Source organism: Lethenteron reissneri, chromosome 38 (genome assembly GCF_015708825.2).
Source record: "Lethenteron reissneri isolate LAM-NWPU_2019-01 chromosome 38, ASM1570882v1, whole genome shotgun sequence".
NCBI lineage: Eukaryota > Metazoa > Chordata > Hyperoartia > Petromyzontiformes > Petromyzontidae > Lethenteron > Lethenteron reissneri.
In genome coordinates this window covers 5,193,891-5,214,515 of record NC_083816.1, presented here as the reverse complement: position 1 = coordinate 5,214,515, position 20,625 = coordinate 5,193,891, and the positions used below count along the sequence as shown (strand labels likewise).

Sequence of the window (20,625 nt, the reverse complement as noted above, 5' to 3'; positions counted from 1 at the left end):
GGTCCGAGTGATTCGGTACTGGGGCGGAGTGATTTCGTACTGGGTCCGAGTGATTCGGTACTGGGGCGGAGTGATTCTGTACTGGGTCCGAGTGATTCGGTACTGGGGCGGAGTGATTCCGTACTGGGTCTGAGTGATTCGGTACTGGGGCGGAGTGATTTCGTACTGGGTCCGAGTGATTCGGTACTGGGGCGGAGTGATTCTGTACTGGGTCCGAGTGATTCGGTACTGGGGCGGAGTGATTCCGTACTGGGTCCGAGTGATTCGGCTAACCGGGGCGGAGTGATTCCGTACTGGGTCCGAGTGATTCGGTACTGGGGCGGAGTGATTCTGTACTGGGTCCGAGTGATTCGGTACTGGGGCGGAGTGATTCCGTACTGGGTCCGAGTGATTCGGCTAACCGAGGCGGAGTGATTCCGTACTGGGTCCGAGTGATTCGGCTAACTGGGGCGGAGTGATTCCGTACTGGGTCCGAGTGATTCGGTACTGGGGCGGAGTGATTCCGTACTGGGTGTGAGTGATTCGGTACTGGGGCGGAGTGATTCTGTACTGGGTCCGAGTGATTCGGTACTGGGGCGGAGTGATTCCGTACTGGGTCCGAGTGATTCGGCTAACCGAGGCGGAGTGATTCCGTACTGGGTCCGAGTGATTCGGCTAACCGGGGCGGAGTGATTCCGTACTGGGTCCGAGTGATTCGGTACTGGGGCGGAGTGATTCCGTACTGGGTGCGAGTGATTCGGTACTGGGGCGGAGTGATTCGGCTACCGTGGGAGGATCGACGTCCTTGGACGTCAGCGACGTCGCTCCGTGAAGAGCGAACGGCGGATTTCACGCGGGGTCCACGCAGCTTGCCGAGTTGGGGGTGGGGGGCAGTTGCTGCTGCTGCTGCATTGAGGCGGAGTGCTTCTCTGCCGGCGAAGGGACAACGCGCACGGGCACGAACGCACGAGATGATTGCTTCTTCAAAACGGGTTTATACCGTAAATGTCAAGGTGTTGAATTCGCCTCGAGAGAGATAAATTGAATCTTATTTGCTTGGCATTCCTTTTTTTTTAGATCGTGTCATGGAACATCTTTTTCATTCACCTCATCCCCACCATTGCATTCATACGTTACCATTGTTGAATTCTTGTTAAAGGGCCTGTGTGGGGGCCGTTGGCCCCCGGGGTCCCTCCCGCCAGCATCCCCTATTCCGTTTAAGTTACCCCACCTCCCTATTACTCGCTACGGTTTTGCCGGCATTCGAATGCGACGCCACTACGGTTACAGCCTCGCGCCGCGCTCCCACGCTGCGAGCATACGTGCGCACATCATCGTCAATCAAACGCCGTGCTCGCAGTATAGCCCTGTGCGGCACGTTACCAATGCGCATCCGTGTCCGACATGTAACGAACGTATGCACACACACACACGCCGCTCCGTGCACTCCAACTCCACACCAACTACGCAAGTTATGATCGCGCACCTGTATCACACACGGAGTGAACACACGCGACACCCACTCTTGCGCCGCTCTGCGCAGCGCTCGCCGTCTGCTGGCCGCTTGCGTTATGATCGCGCACCTGGGGTACGCCTATTACGCACGCCGCGAGCTTACGCACACACAGTACCACACGCGTTCCCACACGCAACCCGCGCGCTCAGCTCCGCGCAGCGCTCACTCACGTGGCGAACCACTGTGCACACAGCGCACCCACACGCTCACACTGCACGACAAGATCACGCGAGACCACGCTTCGCTATTAATGATTTATTATATGCCACCTGCGAATTGATGTTGAATCAGTGAGTCGACGAGGCTGGCCTATTCCACTAAACCTGTACCTATTCCCTATTTATCGGCTATGATTCTAATTCCCCTTCTTACTCACTGTTAAGTGTCCACGGCGGTCCGCTGATCCTTGTGTTAACCGCGTGCCTCGGTGCGTCGCACGGACGTCCGGGTCGGTGGCCCGAGCTGCGTCTGGTCGCCTGGCGCTGGAGTAAGAGAGCGATTTCCCCTCTGCGCTCCTCTATTTATCCTCCCTACCTCCCAAAGGGATGCTGCGCTGAACAATGGGCTCGTGCACCCCAAGCCCGCGCACCGCAGTCCCCAGGCGCTGTTGATATGCTAATCAGTGTGCTGCGTGCAAGGCGTAAATCCTAATTACTCCCTTACCCTTCCTACCAATGGGGCTTGCGCGCTCAAGCGCAATTATCCCAACCCTCCATGACTATGCGCAACAGCCCCTGTGACCCCGCTATTCATGCTGTCCCGTGCCTCCCCTGCTCGCCCCGTCGACCCGTGGGAGTGTGTGTGGGGGGAAATGCGCCTCAACCGCGGTGGCCGAATGCCCCACGCCACGACCTACCATATTAAGGCCGGCCGCAGCGCCGCGGTGCCACGTAGCACGGGGAGGTCATCCAATTCCCTGATCGCCGGAAACCGTGAGAATTAATCCCGATAAGGGTCTCTCGGATAAAAACCGGTCGATCAGGTGACCTTCCCTTCCAGCTCTATGGGGGGGGGGGGGTGCGTGCGGGTGTGTGCTTATGTGGGGCGGGTGATGGGGGGCAGTGCGGTGGGGGAAGCCGGGCGGCTCCCTGGTTCGGCAGAGCGGCCCCGTCGTTGTGGCACCACATAGCCCCCCGGGGTGCCAGTCCCCGTCCCGGGTTGACTGGAGCACCTCGCCTGGGTTGCCCCCACGAGGTATCGCCGCGGGGTCCGCGGGATTCGCCCGGCCCTTGTGGCTGGCCTCGGGGGTGGCGGCTCCGTCTCCTGGGGCTCCGGCGGTGGTCTCCTCCTCCATTCCAACGGCTCCCCTCGGCCTCTGGCACCTGCGGGCTGGGGAACAAACTCAGAGGCGGTGGGGTTTAAGGGTCGCCGTCCTCGTCGCCCCCGGCCCCGCCCGGGGCCCCTCGGAGCCCGGGGCTCCGTGGGGCCCATGTACTGCGCGAGGCCCCCGGGCACGGGGGGTGGGGGGACCCCGGGGTTTCGGGGTACTTGGACGGCGGGGCTCCCCCCCTCGGGGGCTGCTCGCCACGGCTTCAGTCGGCGGATGTTGACCACCATCTCCCGGCCCCTCTCTCCTCCCTGAATCAGCACCGTCCATGGTGAGATCTGCCGTCTCACAATCCAGGGTCCTCGCCAGTAGGTGGTCAGCTTCCCCACCTGTCCGGCACCGACGCGGGGAGTGTACAGCCACACCTCGGAGCCCGCAGTGTAGAAGGGGGGCTCCATACGGGGTCGGGCGCCCTGCTCTTGCCGCTGGTGCGCGGCCTCTCCGTGCGGGCAGGCTCGGCCCCTGGCCCCTCGCAGGGTCTCCAGCAAGTGCTCCACGGGGTGGCTCCCTTCCTCCCGTTGCGGCGGAGGAACACCGAACAGCAGATCTGCGGGCAGGCGAGACTCGCGACCAAACATCATTAGGAACGGGGTCTGTCCTGTAGAGGTGTGAACGGCGGTGGTGTAGGCGAACAGGGCATAGGGAAGGTGTTCGTCCCAGTCCTGTTGATTCGCGGCCGCCATGCGTTTAAGCTTCCCGGCCAGAGTCTGGTTCATCCTCTCTACCATCCCGTTCGCCTGGGGGTGATACGCCGTGGTTCGGTCCTTCTGGATCCCGAACTCTCGGCACAGCGCCTGAAATAATTCGGCCTCGAATTCACTACCCTGGTCGGTAATGACTCGTTCGGGGATCCCGCACTTAAGTACATAGTTTTCCACGAAGGCCCGGGCCACTACAAGGGCTGTTTTATCTGGGATAGCCACCGCCACGGGGTAGCGGGTGAAGTATTCCACCGCTACGAGAATATATCGGTTGCCCCGGTGGGATCGTGGAAAGGGCCCCTGCAGGTCGATTCCGACCAACTGATTCGTCCGACTGACTCGGAACGGCCTCAGGGGTACCTGGTACCTCGCCGGCTTTTGCCCACACTGCTGACAGGCCCGGCAGCCCTGCACCCAGGCGGCCACATCTTGTGCCAATTTGGGCCAGAGATACTGGCGACGCAGGGTCTCCCGGGTGCGCCGTTCCCCATCATGGCCCCCGAGTGGGTGGTCATGCACCAGCCGTAGCAGCTGGGGTCGCACCTGGGCAGGAACACAGATGCCCCCCGGCTGGCCGGCCTCGGTTAACTCCCGTACCACTCCGTTCCGCACACACAACCGGGCATACAAACCGCTCCAGGGTCCTGGTAGGGCGCTCTTTTCCTCCCGCAGTGCCGCCTCCACTGCCGCCAGATCCGGATCTCGCTGCTGGGTCTGTCTCAGCTGCTCGTCGTTTAGGCCCGGGAAGGCGCAGCCGACGTCCTCCTGGATCCGTCCGATCGGGTCCCGAGCCGCGGGTCCCGCGCTTGCCGGGCGGTCGACGGGATCCTCAGTGCCACCTGTGAGGGTTTCTGTGGCGCACACTGCACTCTCCCTCGCTGGGGGGGGGTCAGTGGCCGCGGCCTCTCGGGGGTCCGTTGCCTGCCGGCAGCGTCCCGCCGTGAAACACGGGCAGGCCTCCTCCGCCCTCGTCTCGGCGTACACCGTGGGTCGCCTCGATAAGGCGTCCGCGTTTGCATGCGTCCGGCCAGCTCGATACTCGATTTGCAGGTTGTACTCCTGCAACTGCGCCAACCACCGGGCCATCTGCCCCCGCGGCTCCTTGAATGTAAGAAGAAACTGCAGAGCATAATGGTCAGTGCGTACGCGACATCTCCTGCCGTACAAATACGGCCGGAACTGTTTGCATGCGAAAATCACGGCGTACAACTCTTGGCGGGTCACGCAATAGTTCAGCTCGGCGCCACTCAAGGTCCGGCTGGCGTACGCGATGACTCGTTCCGTCCCATCCTGTACCTGTGACAACACCGCGCCCAGCCCGCTGCTGCAGGCGTCGGTGTCCAAAATAAAATCGGTGGTAAAATCGGGGAAAGCGAGGGTGGGGGCGTGGGTGAGGTGGTCTTTGAGAGTGGTGAAGGCCGTCTGGCAGGCCCCCGTCCACTGGTAGGGGTGCTTAGGGGAGGTGAGTTGGGTGAGGGGGCGTGCAATCTCGCTGAATCCCTTTACAAATCGACGATAATAGGTGGCGAGCCCCAAAAATGATCTGATCTCCGTCAGATTCCTTGGCCGTGGCCACTCCACTACGGCGCGTACCTTCTCCGGATCGGTGCGCACGCCTGCCTCGCTGACGCGATGCCCGAGGTACCCCACCTCGCGTTGTGCGATGTAACACTTACGTGGCTTGAGCTTGAGATGAGCCGCTCGCAGCCGCTGGAACACCTCTCGAAGCCTGGACCAATGCTCAGACAAAGATCTACTGAACACTATCACATCGTCCAAGTAAATCAGGCACTGTTCCCACTGCAAGCCCCGCATCACCAACTCCATCAACCGCTGGAACGTCGCGGGCGCGTTAGTGAGTCCGAACGGCAACACTCGAAACTCAAACAGGCCCATCGGGGTGGTGAATGCTGTTTTTGGCCGATCCTCCTCCGTCATCTCCACCTGCCAGTAACCGGACGCCAGATCGAGGGTGGAAAAATACCGCGCTCCTGCGAGACTGTCGAAGGTGTCGTCGATGCGAGGTATGGGGAAGGCATCGCCGAGCGTGACTGCGTTTAGTTTACGGTAATCGACGCAGAATCGGGTTGACCCATCCTTTTTCGTTACTAGTACCACCGGGGCTGACCAGGGGCTCGCCGAGGGCTGAATTATGTTATCGCGAAGCATGTCCCCAACTGCCTCTTTGATTTGGACGCGTTCGGGTGCGCCCACTCGGTACGCAGGGAGTTTGATGGGTCGGGCTGCACCGGTGTCAATTTGATGCTTAACAAGGTCGGTCCGACCCACGTCCGAGTCGTGTTCGCTGAACACGTCGGCATACTCCCGCAGTAACTCGCGCAGCCGATCGGCCTCTCCCTTAGGTAAGTCCGCCCATGGTACATGTAACGCGTCGAGCAGGGGAACGACCTCGGCTCGGGGAGTCGGGCCGACTCGCCAGGCCAGGTCCTGCTCACCCTCAGGACGACCGGGGTCCTCAGCCCAGAGTGCGAACACCGAGTCGTTAGAGTGGCGTGCGTGCAGGGGGTGTACTGTGGCTATCGGGGTGCGCCGTCGCAGTATCGCGGGGGTATTGTGGGGGTTAAACATCTGCATAAACAATCGGCCCCCATCTGCGTTTACCAACGTGGCGGATCCCACAACCCCATACCGTTTTGCCAACTCCGGGTGAGGAGTTAGCATTACCTCCCCTGATGGTCGGAGCGCGGGGTCGGTGGGGGATGTTGCCACCGGCACCAGCATCTCGGTGAGCGGGCCGATGGTGACTGCCGTCGCCAGGATAGCGGCCACAGGTGCAAAGCGGCGGCGCGTTGGTTCTCGTCCCAGGAACGGTATCCGCTCGCCGTTGCTCTCCATGGTGGCGCATCGCTGGCGGGGTTGCACGTTGAGTCCCAACCGTTCTAGGAGGTCGGTGCCTGCGATACACTCGTGACACAACGCACTCGACACGTAGAACTCCTGCGTGCATACCTGGCTGCCTATGCGGACCTCTAGGGTGGCTTTCCCCAGCAGCCCCATTCCGGCTCCGCTCGCCGTGTGCAGCGCGCGGTCCGGGGCCTGCAGGTGACGCACGTCGACCCCGATCGCGCTGCAGTGCGCTGCGCTCACGAGCGAGGCCACCGCCCCCGTGTCCAGTAGGATGCGGGTACGCACTCCGTTTACCTCCCCTTCCACCAGCGACGTGGCCCCCGTGATCCCCGCCACCAGCTCCCGCAGCCAGTCGCCAGGAGTCACCGTTTCTGTGGGCGTTGTTGCTGGAACCTGTGTGGAGATCACTCGCTCGCCATTATTCTCACAGCTTGTTTGTGTCGGGGCTACGTCGATTTCACCCCCCGGTGGTCCCCTCTCTAGGGGGGCCTTAGTGTTTGACCTTAGCTCTTGTCTAGCTCGGGCGACCTGAGGACAGTCCCTCACTAGATGCCCTCGGCGATCGCACATGTAACATGCCCGGGGAGGGGTGGCGGCTCCGTAGTGGGCTCTCTGCCCACTCCCTCCTCCCCCAGTGCGCTGCTGCTCATACTCTGCTTCTAGTCGCGCTATCCTTCCAGTTAGCCCTCCTACCGTGGAGTCTAGTTCCCCCATCTCGGATCGGATGGTCTCAACGGAGGATTGCAGTTGGGTCATATTTTTATTCGTTTCCTCGCGTACCTGGGTTACCCTCTCACCTACGTGAGTTACCTTGTTGTCTATCTGGGTTACCTGGCCGGAGACATCCTTTATACCCGTTTGTATACCGGCAACCCATCCCGGGGTTGTCTCGCGGGACACTGGAGGCTCTCTTTCCCGGCCCCTTACCGTCCTCGCGAGCTCCTGTTCCTCCTCCTCGTCTTCCGAGAGCAGGCTCGCAATGGCGCGCTCTCGTCCCAGCCCCCGGAGCTGCGCGCGTTCGCTGTGAATTCTTTCACACTTACGTGCGCGCTCGACAAGGGCGTTAAAGGGAAGACGTGGGCAGCTCATGTCTGGCTGCCACCACGCCGTGCGAGACAGGTACCGCTGGATTTTCTCGGCGGCCAGTTCCTCAATAACATCAGTTGCGTACCCCGGGCGTGCGATCTTTGTTAACTCGCGCACATCCTCGGCGTAATCACGTAGATCTTCGCCAGGTTGGCGCCGGCGCGCCTCTAAGGCCGATTTTGCTTCCTCCTCGTCACGCGTGCCAAACCGCTGATCGAGTCGGCGCATCAGCTCCTCTAGCTGTGTCTGTGCGCTCGCGGGTAACGCTTCTACAAAATCGGCTGCCCGCCCATCAAGATTCATATTAAGTTGACGTACTGCCTGCGCGTCCGTCCATCCATTAATTTCCTTGGCCCCTAAGAGATTGCGGGCGAATGCCTTCCACGAAGGGGCCCCCCGGCCGGTAAATATTAGTCTTATTTTAGCGTGAGGTAACGCGGGGGTCCGTACCGCTTCCGACACCAATTTGTGGGGGCCGTTGGCCCCCGGGGTCCCTCCCGCCAGCATCCCCTATTCCGTTTAAGTTACCCCACCTCCCTATTACTCGCTACGGTTTTGCCGGCATTCGAATGCGACGCCACTACGGTTACAGCCTCGCGCCGCGCTCCCACGCTGCGAGCATACGTGCGCACATCATCGTCAATCAAACGCCGTGCTCGCAGTATAGCCCTGTGCGGCACGTTACCAATGCGCATCCGTGTCCGACATGTAACGAACGTATGCACACACACACACGCCGCTCCGTGCACTCCAACTCCACACCAACTACGCAAGTTATGATCGCGCACCTGTATCACACACGGAGTGAACACACGCGACACCCACTCTTGCGCCGCTCTGCGCAGCGCTCGCCGTCTGCTGGCCGCTTGCGTTATGATCGCGCACCTGGGGTACGCCTATTACGCACGCCGCGAGCTTACGCACACACAGTACCACACGCGTTCCCACACGCAACCCGCGCGCTCAGCTCCGCGCAGCGCTCACTCACGTGGCGAACCACTGTGCACACAGCGCACCCACACGCTCACACTGCACGACAAGATCACGCGAGACCACGCTTCGCTATTAATGATTTATTATATGCCACCTGCGAATTGATGTTGAATCAGTGAGTCGACGAGGCTGGCCTATTCCACTAAACCTGTACCTATTCCCTATTTATCGGCTATGATTCTAATTCCCCTTCTTACTCACTGTTAAGTGTCCACGGCGGTCCGCTGATCCTTGTGTTAACCGCGTGCCTCGGTGCGTCGCACGGACGTCCGGGTCGGTGGCCCGAGCTGCGTCTGGTCGCCTGGCGCTGGAGTAAGAGAGCGATTTCCCCTCTGCGCTCCTCTATTTATCCTCCCTACCTCCCAAAGGGATGCTGCGCTGAACAATGGGCTCGTGCACCCCAAGCCCGCGCACCGCAGTCCCCAGGCGCTGTTGATATGCTAATCAGTGTGCTGCGTGCAAGGCGTAAATCCTAATTACTCCCTTACCCTTCCTACCAATGGGGCTTGCGCGCTCAAGCGCAATTATCCCAACCCTCCATGACTATGCGCAACAGCCCCTGTGACCCCGCTATTCATGCTGTCCCGTGCCTCCCCTGCTCGCCCCGTCGACCCGTGGGAGTGTGTGTGGGGGGAAATGCGCCTCAACCGCGGTGGCCGAATGCCCCACGCCACGACCTACCATATTAAGGCCGGCCGCAGCGCCGCGGTGCCACGTAGCACGGGGAGGTCATCCAATTCCCTGATCGCCGGAAACCGTGAGAATTAATCCCGATAAGGGTCTCTCGGATAAAAACCGGTCGATCAGGTGACCTTCCCTTCCAGCTCTATGGGGGGGGGGGGGTGCGTGCGGGTGTGTGCTTATGTGGGGCGGGTGATGGGGGGCAGTGCGGTGGGGGAAGCCGGGCGGCTCCCTGGTTCGGCAGAGCGGCCCCGTCGTTGTGGCACCACACCTGTTTAAGGCGCTATATACATTCCTTTAAGATGAGAACATACGTACGCTTTTGTGAGATCATTCCCCCCCCCCCCCCCCATAAAATGCTCGGCAATATACAGTTGGTACATCTTACTCCACTGCTGGATAGAGGGCCTCCACACCAAGGCAGTAATTGTCCCCCAATATATCGCTATGAAATAGATTTCTGTTTATATGAGTGTGGTTATGGTTGTACTTTATTAATCCCTAATCTCTGCCATTACATACAGTGAAACAAGAAAAAAGTAAAAACAGCAATGTAATACAATACACTATTAGACATTATTGTAAAAAGTAAAGAAAAAGTCCATCCCATGTGTTAGTGAATTTTTAAATATTTTAGGCAGGGAATTCGTTTTCAAATTTAGATTAGTTTTTTCTGGGGAGGGGGACCCCCGGACCCCCTGGAATATTTGGTCCCCCCCCAATGTTGACGCCATGGCTACGGCCTTGCTCCACACGCCTCGCGGCTCACGGGAGTTTGGGTTACTGTGGGGAGCGGTAGCGCAGTAGTCACTGCGCTACGAACCCGGCGACCTGAGTTCGATTCCTGCTCACGGCCAAGCCATGATAACGATTATCTATAACCAGTCCTGGTGCGTTGTGTAAACATCACCACTGGGGAGACAAAGGCGGCCGGACGTGGTGTTGGCCACCCACCCCCCTCGTGTGCCGTGCCGGCCTTCACAGGTGCTCGCTAACAGCACTTGCCCCAACAGTCTGTTCAGGCTATACGGGGGTATTTGGTTATTGGGCCATACTTGACCATACTGGTGCGGTGCTGGTTGACGAAATTTACACTTTCGGTAATTCCGACAAAACGTACATCCGCTTTGTGTCTGTCTCCGCATGCAAATACATTATTGTAAAGTCACCATCAGCCTGTTGGGACTTCCAAAGCAACATCAAGCAGCATCTTGTTCAAGCAAGCAAAACTCTGCATCAGGTTTTGAACCATCTAGGTCTCATCAGCAGTCTGGCCTGTTAAATACTGCTGGGTTTGCCAGACGTTCATTGGGCAGGTGCACTCCACAACAGCACTAAAGAGCTTTCTATTTAACGTGAAAAGCGATTCTCTATACAAAAATGCATTGTGGAGCATTGTAGGTAATATATACACTTTCTATTTAAAGCTTTCGTGACTGCATGGATTCATCTTCTTGGTTCTTTCGGTAAAGTCACGTAGAAGGGAAATAATAATATAATAAATATAAAACATAATAAAATAATTTTCACGACGTTTCGGCCACAATGCAAGCAGCCGTCCTCAGGTGGAGAACAGGTCTGTCGGGAAGACGGGAAGACCGACAGACCTGTTCTCCACCTGAGGACGGCTGCTTGCGTTGTGGCCGAAACGTCGTGAGAATTATTTTATTATTTCCCTTCTACGTGACTTTACCGAAAGAACCAAGAAGAAGAATATATACACTGTACAAACTACTGTTCTGTGTCCACATTTGCATTTCATTTGGCTAAATCGAACACGACCGATTCTTACTGACGCTCGATGCAACGCGTTTCGTCAGGGTACGATTTCTATTTTGCCTCCTCAATGTCATTGACAAAAGCAAATGCAGGTATGACCTCGACGTGATTTGAACACGCAACCTTCTGATCTGGAGTCAGACGCGCTACCGTTGCGCCACGAGGTCTTGGGCTGTCTGCCATCAACATCGGATTCTAGTCATAGGGCACATTTGGTATCAACCATGATCAATCCGTTGCTGGATTAAGGCTTTTACGCATGCACGCGGACTGATCTCATTGCTCCATCTCCACCGTGACCGCCCGCTTTGGATGCATTCTCTCCTTCGGCTGCAATTCAGTTTCGTCTTATTGGCCATCATACTGGCTGGCATTAAAGTTTTCTGGTCAAAGCCAACTTTAAAAAAAAATTCAATATCAGGTCTCTCTTTGGTGTTTGTTCCCTGATCTATTAGTTAAATTAAAAAAATAACTTTAAAAGATTGTATTCACTAACTTGACCCTGACGTGATTTGAACACGCAAACCTTCTGATCTGGAGTCAGACGCGCTACCGTTGCGCCACAAGGCCCCTGGGTAACTAGTCAGAAAAGTTCATACTCTAGCCATATGGGTGAGGCTCTGATGTTTATTTAAAGTCATAAAAAATACATTGTGACAAAAACGAATTCGGCAAGCATGCCATTGCAACCTTCTGATCTGGAGTCAGATGCGCTACCGTTGCGCCACAAGGCCCCTGGGTGACTAGTCAGGAACGTTCATACTCGAGCCATATGAGTGAGGCTCTGGTGTTTATTTAAAGTCATAAAAAATACATTGTGACAAAAACGAATTCGGCAAGCATGCCATTGTGAAAAGTACGACATAAACTATGCAGCATATTCAGCAGCATGATTACATGAAAATAGATTACTTTTTAAAGCAATTTAACACCCATATTTGACCCAAAATGACAGAAGTTAGTGTCACGTGGGGGGGTGGGGTTCTATTATTTTACAGATTTGTATTGATTATTTCGCACGCTGAGTATCGATACATCGTGTTAAAATCAGTTTAACAATACCGAGAGGCCTTCGTGACCAACGTGATTCGTAATTAGTTTGTTTTGGGTTGGATCGTCTTTGTATGCCAGTTGGGTGGTGGAAGGACACAGTTAAACTCCGACATTATACCGGCACGATATAACCCAAAATGAAAAATTATTAATCAAAATAATTGGTGGAATATTGTTTGACCAAAACGGACGGAGGTATTTGTTTGCAATAATATCGACACATTGCATTAATTCAATTATAAATTGACCATGTATTTTTTTAGTGGACTAAAACATGTTTCCTCCAGTCACTTTCATGATTTTCTTCATTGTAAATACATGATTAGCATTCAGCATGACGCCAATGTGGCTGCGTGGTTCAGATGAATCATGAACATCCCAATATAGCACCACAGGGCTTGGGCAATTTCTGGTGCCAGTTTTGGCTGTCTTCCCCGCTTGTCCTGTGGTTTTCCTGCGGTGAAGAATCATCTCTCTCTCTCTCGAGTGAACGAAAACTGTGGCGCTTTGCAAACTCTAAAGAATGAATTTTAATGGTCACAAAGTCATGGGATGCAGCGACAAAATCGCGAAGTTGGGAACTTCGGTCAAAACCTGGAAAAGAACAAACCACACGACCCCAGACTTTATCCGTCTCTCCGAGCGACCCCCAGCGGCATGTCCCCGTGTGCCCGCCGTAGAATACGCGCCGCATTTCGGCTCCTCGCCGGACCCCGGCACCGCGCACGTGGTGAGAGGCGGTGCGGCGACGCTGCTCTGCCGGCCTCGCGCCTCGCCCCACGCCACCATCTCCTGGGAGCGGCACGGTGCCCCCATTCTCAACTCCTCGCGGTGAGACTGGTGTGCGCTGTTGTGCCGTGTGGTCAGGGAGATCAGCTGTGGTACGCGCTGCAGCGTGTGTGTGTGGGTTCTGTGAGACCGGCATGGCGTGCAGTGCAGTGGTTTTGGTGTGGTTTTCAAGTTTCATTTATTAGGTATAGCCCTGTGAGCCATTCGGCTCTCGAATCGGGTGCAACCGCAACAACAAAAAACAAAAACATGAACAACAAAAACATCTTAAAGTGAATATGTGACTGAGTGCAAACAGAAAATCCAAGAGAAGACAGCAAAATATTGCAGAAAAAGCACCGTACACCAACGCTGTGTGCAAACATCCCAGTGGGATGCAAGTCAAACAACAACAACCACAAGACAACTTAGATTAAGGCCATCAGTCTAACTCTGTACTACAACAAACAAACATGGCTAAACCAATACACTTTTCGAAATTACCAAAATAAAGCCATGAAAGCAATGAAACAGTGATCATAGGAACTGTGACGGAATTTTCACAATAAATGACATAAACAACATGTACTACCAAAACCCTGCAGCCATAGCTGGCTACATGAGTGACACCGGTGTGGCATGTGGTACGGTGTGACGCAGTGTGACGCAGTGTGTGTGGATCGGTGAGAACGGTGTGGTGTGTGATGTTGTTTGGTGTGGTGCGATACACTGGAAATGACTGCAGCCCAGTTTATTGCAGCTCAGTCGAGATTTCATGATTCACAACCCCCACCACCATGATTTTTGTTGTCGCGTTTGTATCTTTATATGTGTGTATGTGTGTGGGGAGTGGTAGTGCAGTGGTTAGTGCTATGCACTACGAACCAAGTGGCCCGAGTTCAATTCCCGCTCAACAATGGTGAAAATTTGAACTGGTTCTGTGCCTCCCCTAGGTCAATTTAGCCTTAAATGAGTACCTGGTGCGGTGTGTAAACATCACGACTAAGGAAACGAAGTCTGTTAGGATTATGTGGGGGGATCTTTGTCTTTGTACGTTTGAATGTCTCTGTATCTCGGTGGCGAGATGTTAACTCCCTCGCCTATTATGCAAGAGGATGTGGGTTCGCACCCGACCCTGACGCCTATATATTTAGAGTTTGCATGCTCTCCCCGTGGTCACGTGGATTTTCCTCCAGGTCCTTCATTTGTGGGCAGGTCGCTTCTGAAAAACAGCTCTCGAGCTCAGTGGGCCTTACCAGTACTCAGAGTGTAAATGTTGTGGCTTTGCTCTTCAACACACCAGTGTGCTGTACTAGTAACTTTGGCATGTTCTATTTGTGTGACGGGTGGTGGCGGGTTTAACGACACATTTATATATTTACGCTATCTAACCCAAAAAACAAACGATATTATGGTGCAGTAAATCTGGCTGTGACGGTCCCACCTGATGACGGAGACTTGTGTTGCCTTCGAAACGTCGTGATTAAATTATTTTATTTTATTTATTTTATTTCATTTTTTACCTACGTGACTTTACCGAAAGAACTAAGAGTATAAGATATTATGGAGAATTAAAAATAGTTATATTTTTTACGTGCTTATGTATATCTCTGTGTGTGTGCGTGTGCACAACAGGGTGTTTGTCCGTGAGCGCGACAGCTCCCTTCTCATTGTCAACGCGACGGAGGACGCCGACGGGGGAGCCTACACCTGCGTGGCGGAGAACGCGCGCGGCCGCGCCAACCTCACCCTGCAGCTCCACGTCCAAGGTGCCTCCTCCTCGGAGGGAATCCACGACAAACGTTAGGCAACAAACTCCAACAGGCAACCCTGCTACAACAATGGAAGTTGCCCGGTTTGGAGCCACACACACAACTGGAAAAGGCTTCAATGTGTGTGTGTGTGTGCCTCGGCTGGTAATTGAAGGTCATACAGGGTCACTTGTGTTGCGATCGAAACGTCGTGATTTAATTTCGTTTATTTAATTTTATACCTATGTGACTTTACCGAAAGAACCAAAGAGTTATCTCCACACCTCTCCAGTGCCGGATTATCCTAGTAGCAAAAGTAGCTACTGTATATATGCTACGGGCCCCGCGCTTTCAAGGGCCCCGCGCTAAATGCTTTCAAGCTATCAATTCCGGTTCAGTGATTCTGCACTTGCTCTATTACTATAGTACTATACCGCCTTCAACTTTTACGAACGACTGGGTGTTTAAGGTTAGCGATTTGTCCTATCATCTGGCTGTATAGCAAATGAAAAAATACAATTACTATACTGTGCAAGTAAAAAAATGTGTGTTTAAATATTTACGTGTTTTTTTTTATTTAGGTTCCCTTTATAACAGATGCTACAGGTCCCGGCACTAGCTTTATCCAGCACCGCACCTCTCCCCTCACTGCCCCCCTCTCCCCGGCCTATGCGATGCACGCGCGCAGAGCCCACGTGGATGTCGCGGCCGCCCACTGACTTGACGGCGAACGTGAGCGACAGCGTGCTGCTGCCCTGCCAGGCGAGCGCCGCCGCGGGGATGAGCGTCACCTACACGTGGGAGGCGCTCGGACGAACCCTCGACCCCGGCCGCGACGCCGAGAAGTTCTGGATCGCGAGCCAGGTGAAGACTTTCCTCTCTTTTTAACCAGGAGATGAGAGAAACCCGCTGAGATGCGTGCGTTTGACGTTTCGGGCAATGGCCCTACATAACACGTGAACAAAATGTATCTACTGTGAAGAAGGGCAGTTGCCCAAAATGTCACCTCTTATATATTGTATCCATTTAAGACCAGAGTGTTATTGACCAATCTATGGCTCGTGATGCCGTTACGTGCCGAGTCGCCGCCATCATCATCATCATCATCGACTCGGTCACGCGGTTCTGTCCTGCTCGGCATTGCAGCACGAGGCATAAGCCTGGGTGTTGACGACGATTGGGAGAGAACGAGAAGAGAGACCGTCCCCCCGTTGTGCCTAAGTGGAACCTGTTCGTCTCACCCCCCCCCCCCCCCCCGTCACGCGGCAGAGCGAGGACAGTGGGGACCTCACCATCGTGAAGGTGCGCCTGGCAGACAGCGGGCGCTACACCTGCACGGCACGCACGCCCATCGACAGCGTGTCTGCCAGCGCCACGCTCCGAGTCAAAGGTGCGATGGGGCGCCCAGGATCGACGCTATTATTATTGAGATGCTCGTTTACTGGGATATTTGCACAGGATTGGTGTACGGTGATTTTTCTGCAATATTTTGCTGTCTTTTCTTGGATTTTCTGTTTGCACATAGTCACTTTAAGATGTTTTCTTGTTCATGTTTTTTTGTTTGTTGCGGTTGCACCCGATTCAAGAGCCGAATGGCTCACAGGGCTATACCTAATAAATGAACTTTGAAATGAACTTTGAACTTTACTGGGGGACAGGGTAGCGCAATGGTAACACTCGTGCCCCTCCCCCCCCCCCCCCCCCCCCCGCAGCAAGAAGGTGGCCTAGGCTCAATTCCCACCTCAGGCACCTTTTATGTGTGGAGTTTGTACGTTCGCTCCTTGTTCTGCACGGGTTTTCTCCGGGTTCTCAGGTTTACTCCCATCTCAAAAAAATAAAACCACGCAAAAGTCCCCATGCTGAAAACCTATCTGCAAATTAATCAGTTGGGATGATACGAAGCAGCAACGTAGCACTGCCCACCGTAAGAACTTGGCAGGACCGCCCTTAAAAAGCCTTGAGAATCAAATAACGCCTTTCCAGGGTATACAAGCAGGAGGGACCCCTAGGCAGGGAGCTCGCTTGGAGCTGTTCTAGGAGGAACGCGAGGGGTCGGTGCCGGATTTTGGATGCTGCTACCACGCACTGCCTCGGCGCGTGCTCCCACTCGTGACTTGATAAGACGCTCCGGCTGGGCCAAGCACTGTAATCGAACACCTATAAAGGCCGGTGTACGGCACACAAGGTAAGGAGGGTAGCGTGGTCTTCCACTCACATGCGTGCGTGTTTGCATCACCCCCCCCCCCCCCCCGCCTATCACCGCCCCCCGTGGCACCGCGTGCAGGTCCGCCGGGGCCCCCAGCGTCGGTGCGCGTCATGAAGGTGACCAACACGAGCGCCATGTTGTCCTGGAAGCAGGGTGCCGTCAACAACAGCCCCATCCGGCGCTACCGCGTGGAGGCTCGCACGCCGCAGTCCCGGCAGTGGGCGGCCGTCTCCACCGGTTGGCACATGCGGCTGCGCGCAAGGGAGGGGGGCGATTCCGGAGTGGTTCGATTGAAGGCTTCGATTGTTTCGCGAAGCCTCGATTATGCCGTCGTTGTCGATACGAGACCGTGCCGAGCGCAATCGCCCTTCGACTGTTGAATTCGTAAGGTGCCGAGGAGGAAGGGGGAAATAGACGATAGGGGAAGGGATGTGTGTCGAGAAGAATTTAAAAGCTGACTTTGAGTAAAAAAAGATGTGCGCAGGGTTAGTAGCGCGCACACAAGAACGACACGGGCTGGATATTGTGCGTAGAGCCGATAGTATCAGATCTCAGATGCTAAGCAGGGTTGGGGCAGTGCCGGATTATCGTAGTAGCCAAAGTAGCTACATATGTAGTAGCTACGGGCCCCGCACTTTCAAGGGCCCCACGCTAAATGCTTTCAAGCTATCAATTCCGGTTCAGTGATTCTGCACTTGCTCTATTACTATAGTACTATACTGCCTTCAACTTTTATGAACGACTGGGTGTTTAAGGTTAGCGATTTGTCGTATTATCTGGCTATATAGCAAATGAAAAAATACAATTACTTTACTGTGCAAGTAAAAAAATGTGTTTTAATATTTGTGTTTTTTTTTTATTTAGGGCCCCTTAATAACATATTCTAGAGGCCCCGCACTAATCGGGCACTGGGTTGGGCTGGATAGTGCTTGGATGGGCGACGACCACGCATGGCAGTCTGTCTTTGGCTGTTGCGGGGTTACATTGTGGGCAGCAGAATCCATTGTTGTACTGTACTCCTGTGCTGCCGCACTGCATGTTCCCTGCCGTCACCAACCCTTGCTGCACGGTCAATCAATCCCCACGACCCGCTCTGGGTGTGTGATCGCCATGCGCCATGGGCAGGTGCAGCAGGCGCTATGGGCAGTAGGGGGCGGGGTGGTGGAGGAAATCAATTGTTGTTCTGGCACTCCCCCTACCTGCACCAACCAGCGCTGACCAGCTTCAAGTACAGCCAAGGCTGCCTTGATGCCTGCACCGTGTGCGGTGACCCTCATCGGGCAGTGGAAGAACATGAATTAACATTATCGTCGTTAAAATTGATTAACATTAACGTTACTATACTCTTAGTTCTTTCGGTAAAGTCACGTAGGTAAAAAATGAAATTAAAATTAATAAAGATAAAACAATAAATCACGACGTGAGGCAAAATTCTCTTTTCACTTGATGCAGCAAATCTGGCTGTGACGGTCCCACCTGATGACGAAGACTTGTGTTGCCTCCGAAACGTCGTGATTTTATTATTTTATTTTTATTAATTTTAATTTCATTTTTTACCTACGTGACTTTACCGAAAGAACTAAGAGTATGAATCCTTGCAGTCACGAAAGCTTCAAATCTAGAATTAACGTTACTATTTCACGTAGCTTCGAAACGTCGTGAGAATTATTTTATTATGTTTTTATTATTTTATTATTTCCCTTCTACGTGACTTTACCGAAAGAACCAAGATGATGAATCCCTGCAGTCACGAAAGCTTTAAATCTAGAATTAACGTTACTATTTCACGTAGCTTCGTTCCACATCCATCTCACGTCGTTTCACCTCGGCTGTCTCCCCGTCCTCTCCTCGCCCCGCCTCGTCCTGCCGTGTTGCCCCCTCGTCGCCAGCGCCGGCAGAGATCGAGGGGAGCGCGGTGACGGCCGTGTGCGAGCGCCTCGTGCCGTGGACTGAGTACGAGTTCCGCGTGGCGGCCGTGAGCGACGTGGGGACCAGCGAGCAGAGCACGCCATCGCGACGGATCCGCACCAACGCCGCCCGTAAGCAGCTACCACCACCACCACAACGAAGATGACATGACGACATTACAACGATAATTACACGGGAAATATGCCAACGTTGGGCCAATGTTGGGCCATTTGGTTGCAGCTGTTGGCCCAATGTTGGCCCAATGTTCCACGTTTACTGGGGACATGGCAACCCCCCCCCAATGACATGAACAATGGCTACAAGAACAGCAACAACGATGATGACAAAAAAACGACAACAAATCACAATAAACAAGAAACCAGAACTGAATGTATCTGGGTTGCCGATACAGAGAGTGTAATGTACGACTCCAAGGCAGGTTCCGTTAGGGGCTCATGCCACGTTTATTAAAGGCTTATGCCAGGTTTGGTAAGGGCTTACGCTGAACCAAAACCCCCCTAGCCTTCACCCCGGCTAACTCGGCTCTCCACTCTGCCCCGGGCTGGGACTACCCCAACCTCGGCCGGTCGGGCAGAGTAGCCTCCCCTAGCCTCGTGTGAGGATGAACTACCCGAGTCCCCACTCCTACCCCCGACGAACCCCGGTTACATCCCGGGTCCCCCTTTAAATACCCCCCCCCCCCTGGGGGAATGACGTCACGTTCTGCGACGCCACTCTCTCCGAGGGCGAGCGTGACGTGATGTCACCCACGACTCCCCTCCGTGTGCACTCAGCACATACCACATCCAGTATACTTCTCGCAGTAGGCTTGTGCCTACTAAGGCACGTGACATTTCCCCCAGTAATCTTCCAGTGACCCTGAAATTATCCAGTGAGATATTAAGCCCTGCAAAATGCAGTCATGACAATCAAAATGAGGTGGTTTGGGTAAAGAGGTGAACAGGTGATGATTCCTTTTTATTTGTTTTAAAAAAACGGCATGCGCCTCCTTTCAGAAGAGACCCAAAACAACAGGTGGTTTTACTGGAGTAGAAACCAGAACATTTTGAATCGAAAATAAAAGTTTTTATCCCAATTTCACAAAAGCCTAAAACAAAATCTCCCAATCTCACAGTCCTGGCTGGGTGGTTCAAAAGGTTAATGCTATGTCGGAGAAATGCTGCTGAGAAAACCTCCGTTCAAATCCAGATTTTAGCCTCCCAGGATTAAACCACGGGCTCTCAGGTATAGCGAGTCGATGAGTCTCAGCCTAGTCACCAAATAACTGCGCCACAAAACAAAACCCATTTGTGTAATTTTATTCAATATATATATACATCCGATCGTCATGTAGTAAGTGCTGGACCTTGTATTACACTGGTAAAAAAAAAAAACATTTTTTTCTGGCCTGGACTTTTGCAGCTGTTTTAGACTAATTTCAGGGTGCTGATTCAAAATCTGATCTCAGATTTGCGCTATCACATCTCATTTTATGCTATCGGCATACCCCATTTTCATTGATTTTACCCGAAATTAACTCTGTCACTAATGATTGCAAGTTGTTGCGAGTCAGTGACTGCTTTAGTGTTAAAATATGGTGCTGTATTTTAGGATAGTGTGTTTTATAATATCATTTTATGTAGATATCCACATTTATTTAATATTTTTCTTCTGCAGTTTTTTATTGAAAATGCAATATTTGATATCTCAAAAACCTGATGTGATAGACAGATTTGGAATCAGCACCCCAAAATTACATTAAACCCGTTGGAATACCTTATGCCAGAAAAAGTGTGTTGACCAGTGTTATTGTTCAACCTTGTGTAAAGATTGCGTGCGTAGTGCGGATGAGTGGCCCATTGAAGGGGTCTCGGAAAATAGTTTAGTGACGTCAACGTAGCGAGGCCACGACGTGACGCCGATGTGACGCCGCTGTTTCGCGGCGAGCCTTCTCTCGTTTCGTGACACAATCCCAGGAGCGAAATTGAAATGTTATTGCCAAGCGGGAA

General features: G+C 53.9%; 1 protein-coding gene and 2 non-coding genes across 3 annotated transcripts in view; 1 reads left to right on the top strand and 2 right to left on the bottom strand.

The window, feature by feature from the left end:
* Positions 1 to 20,625, top strand: part of LOC133351741 (contactin-2-like) — an 85,806-nt gene that overhangs the window by 49,644 nt on the left and 15,537 nt on the right. Inside the window, exons 12-17 of the mRNA XM_061567208.1 lie at positions 12,664 to 12,814; positions 14,387 to 14,520; positions 15,191 to 15,366; positions 15,772 to 15,892; positions 16,787 to 16,945; positions 18,598 to 18,747. Of these exons, the coding sequence (XP_061423192.1) occupies positions 12,664 to 12,814; positions 14,387 to 14,520; positions 15,191 to 15,366; positions 15,772 to 15,892; positions 16,787 to 16,945; positions 18,598 to 18,747 (891 nt within the window). The remainder of the gene's footprint in view (positions 1 to 12,663; positions 12,815 to 14,386; positions 14,521 to 15,190; positions 15,367 to 15,771; positions 15,893 to 16,786; positions 16,946 to 18,597; positions 18,748 to 20,625) is intronic.
* Positions 11,026 to 11,097, bottom strand: TRNAW-CCA (transfer RNA tryptophan (anticodon CCA)). Its single transcript has one exon. It is a non-coding gene; the product is annotated as a tRNA-Trp (tRNA).
* Positions 11,428 to 11,500, bottom strand: TRNAW-CCA (transfer RNA tryptophan (anticodon CCA)). Its single transcript has one exon. It is a non-coding gene; the product is annotated as a tRNA-Trp (tRNA).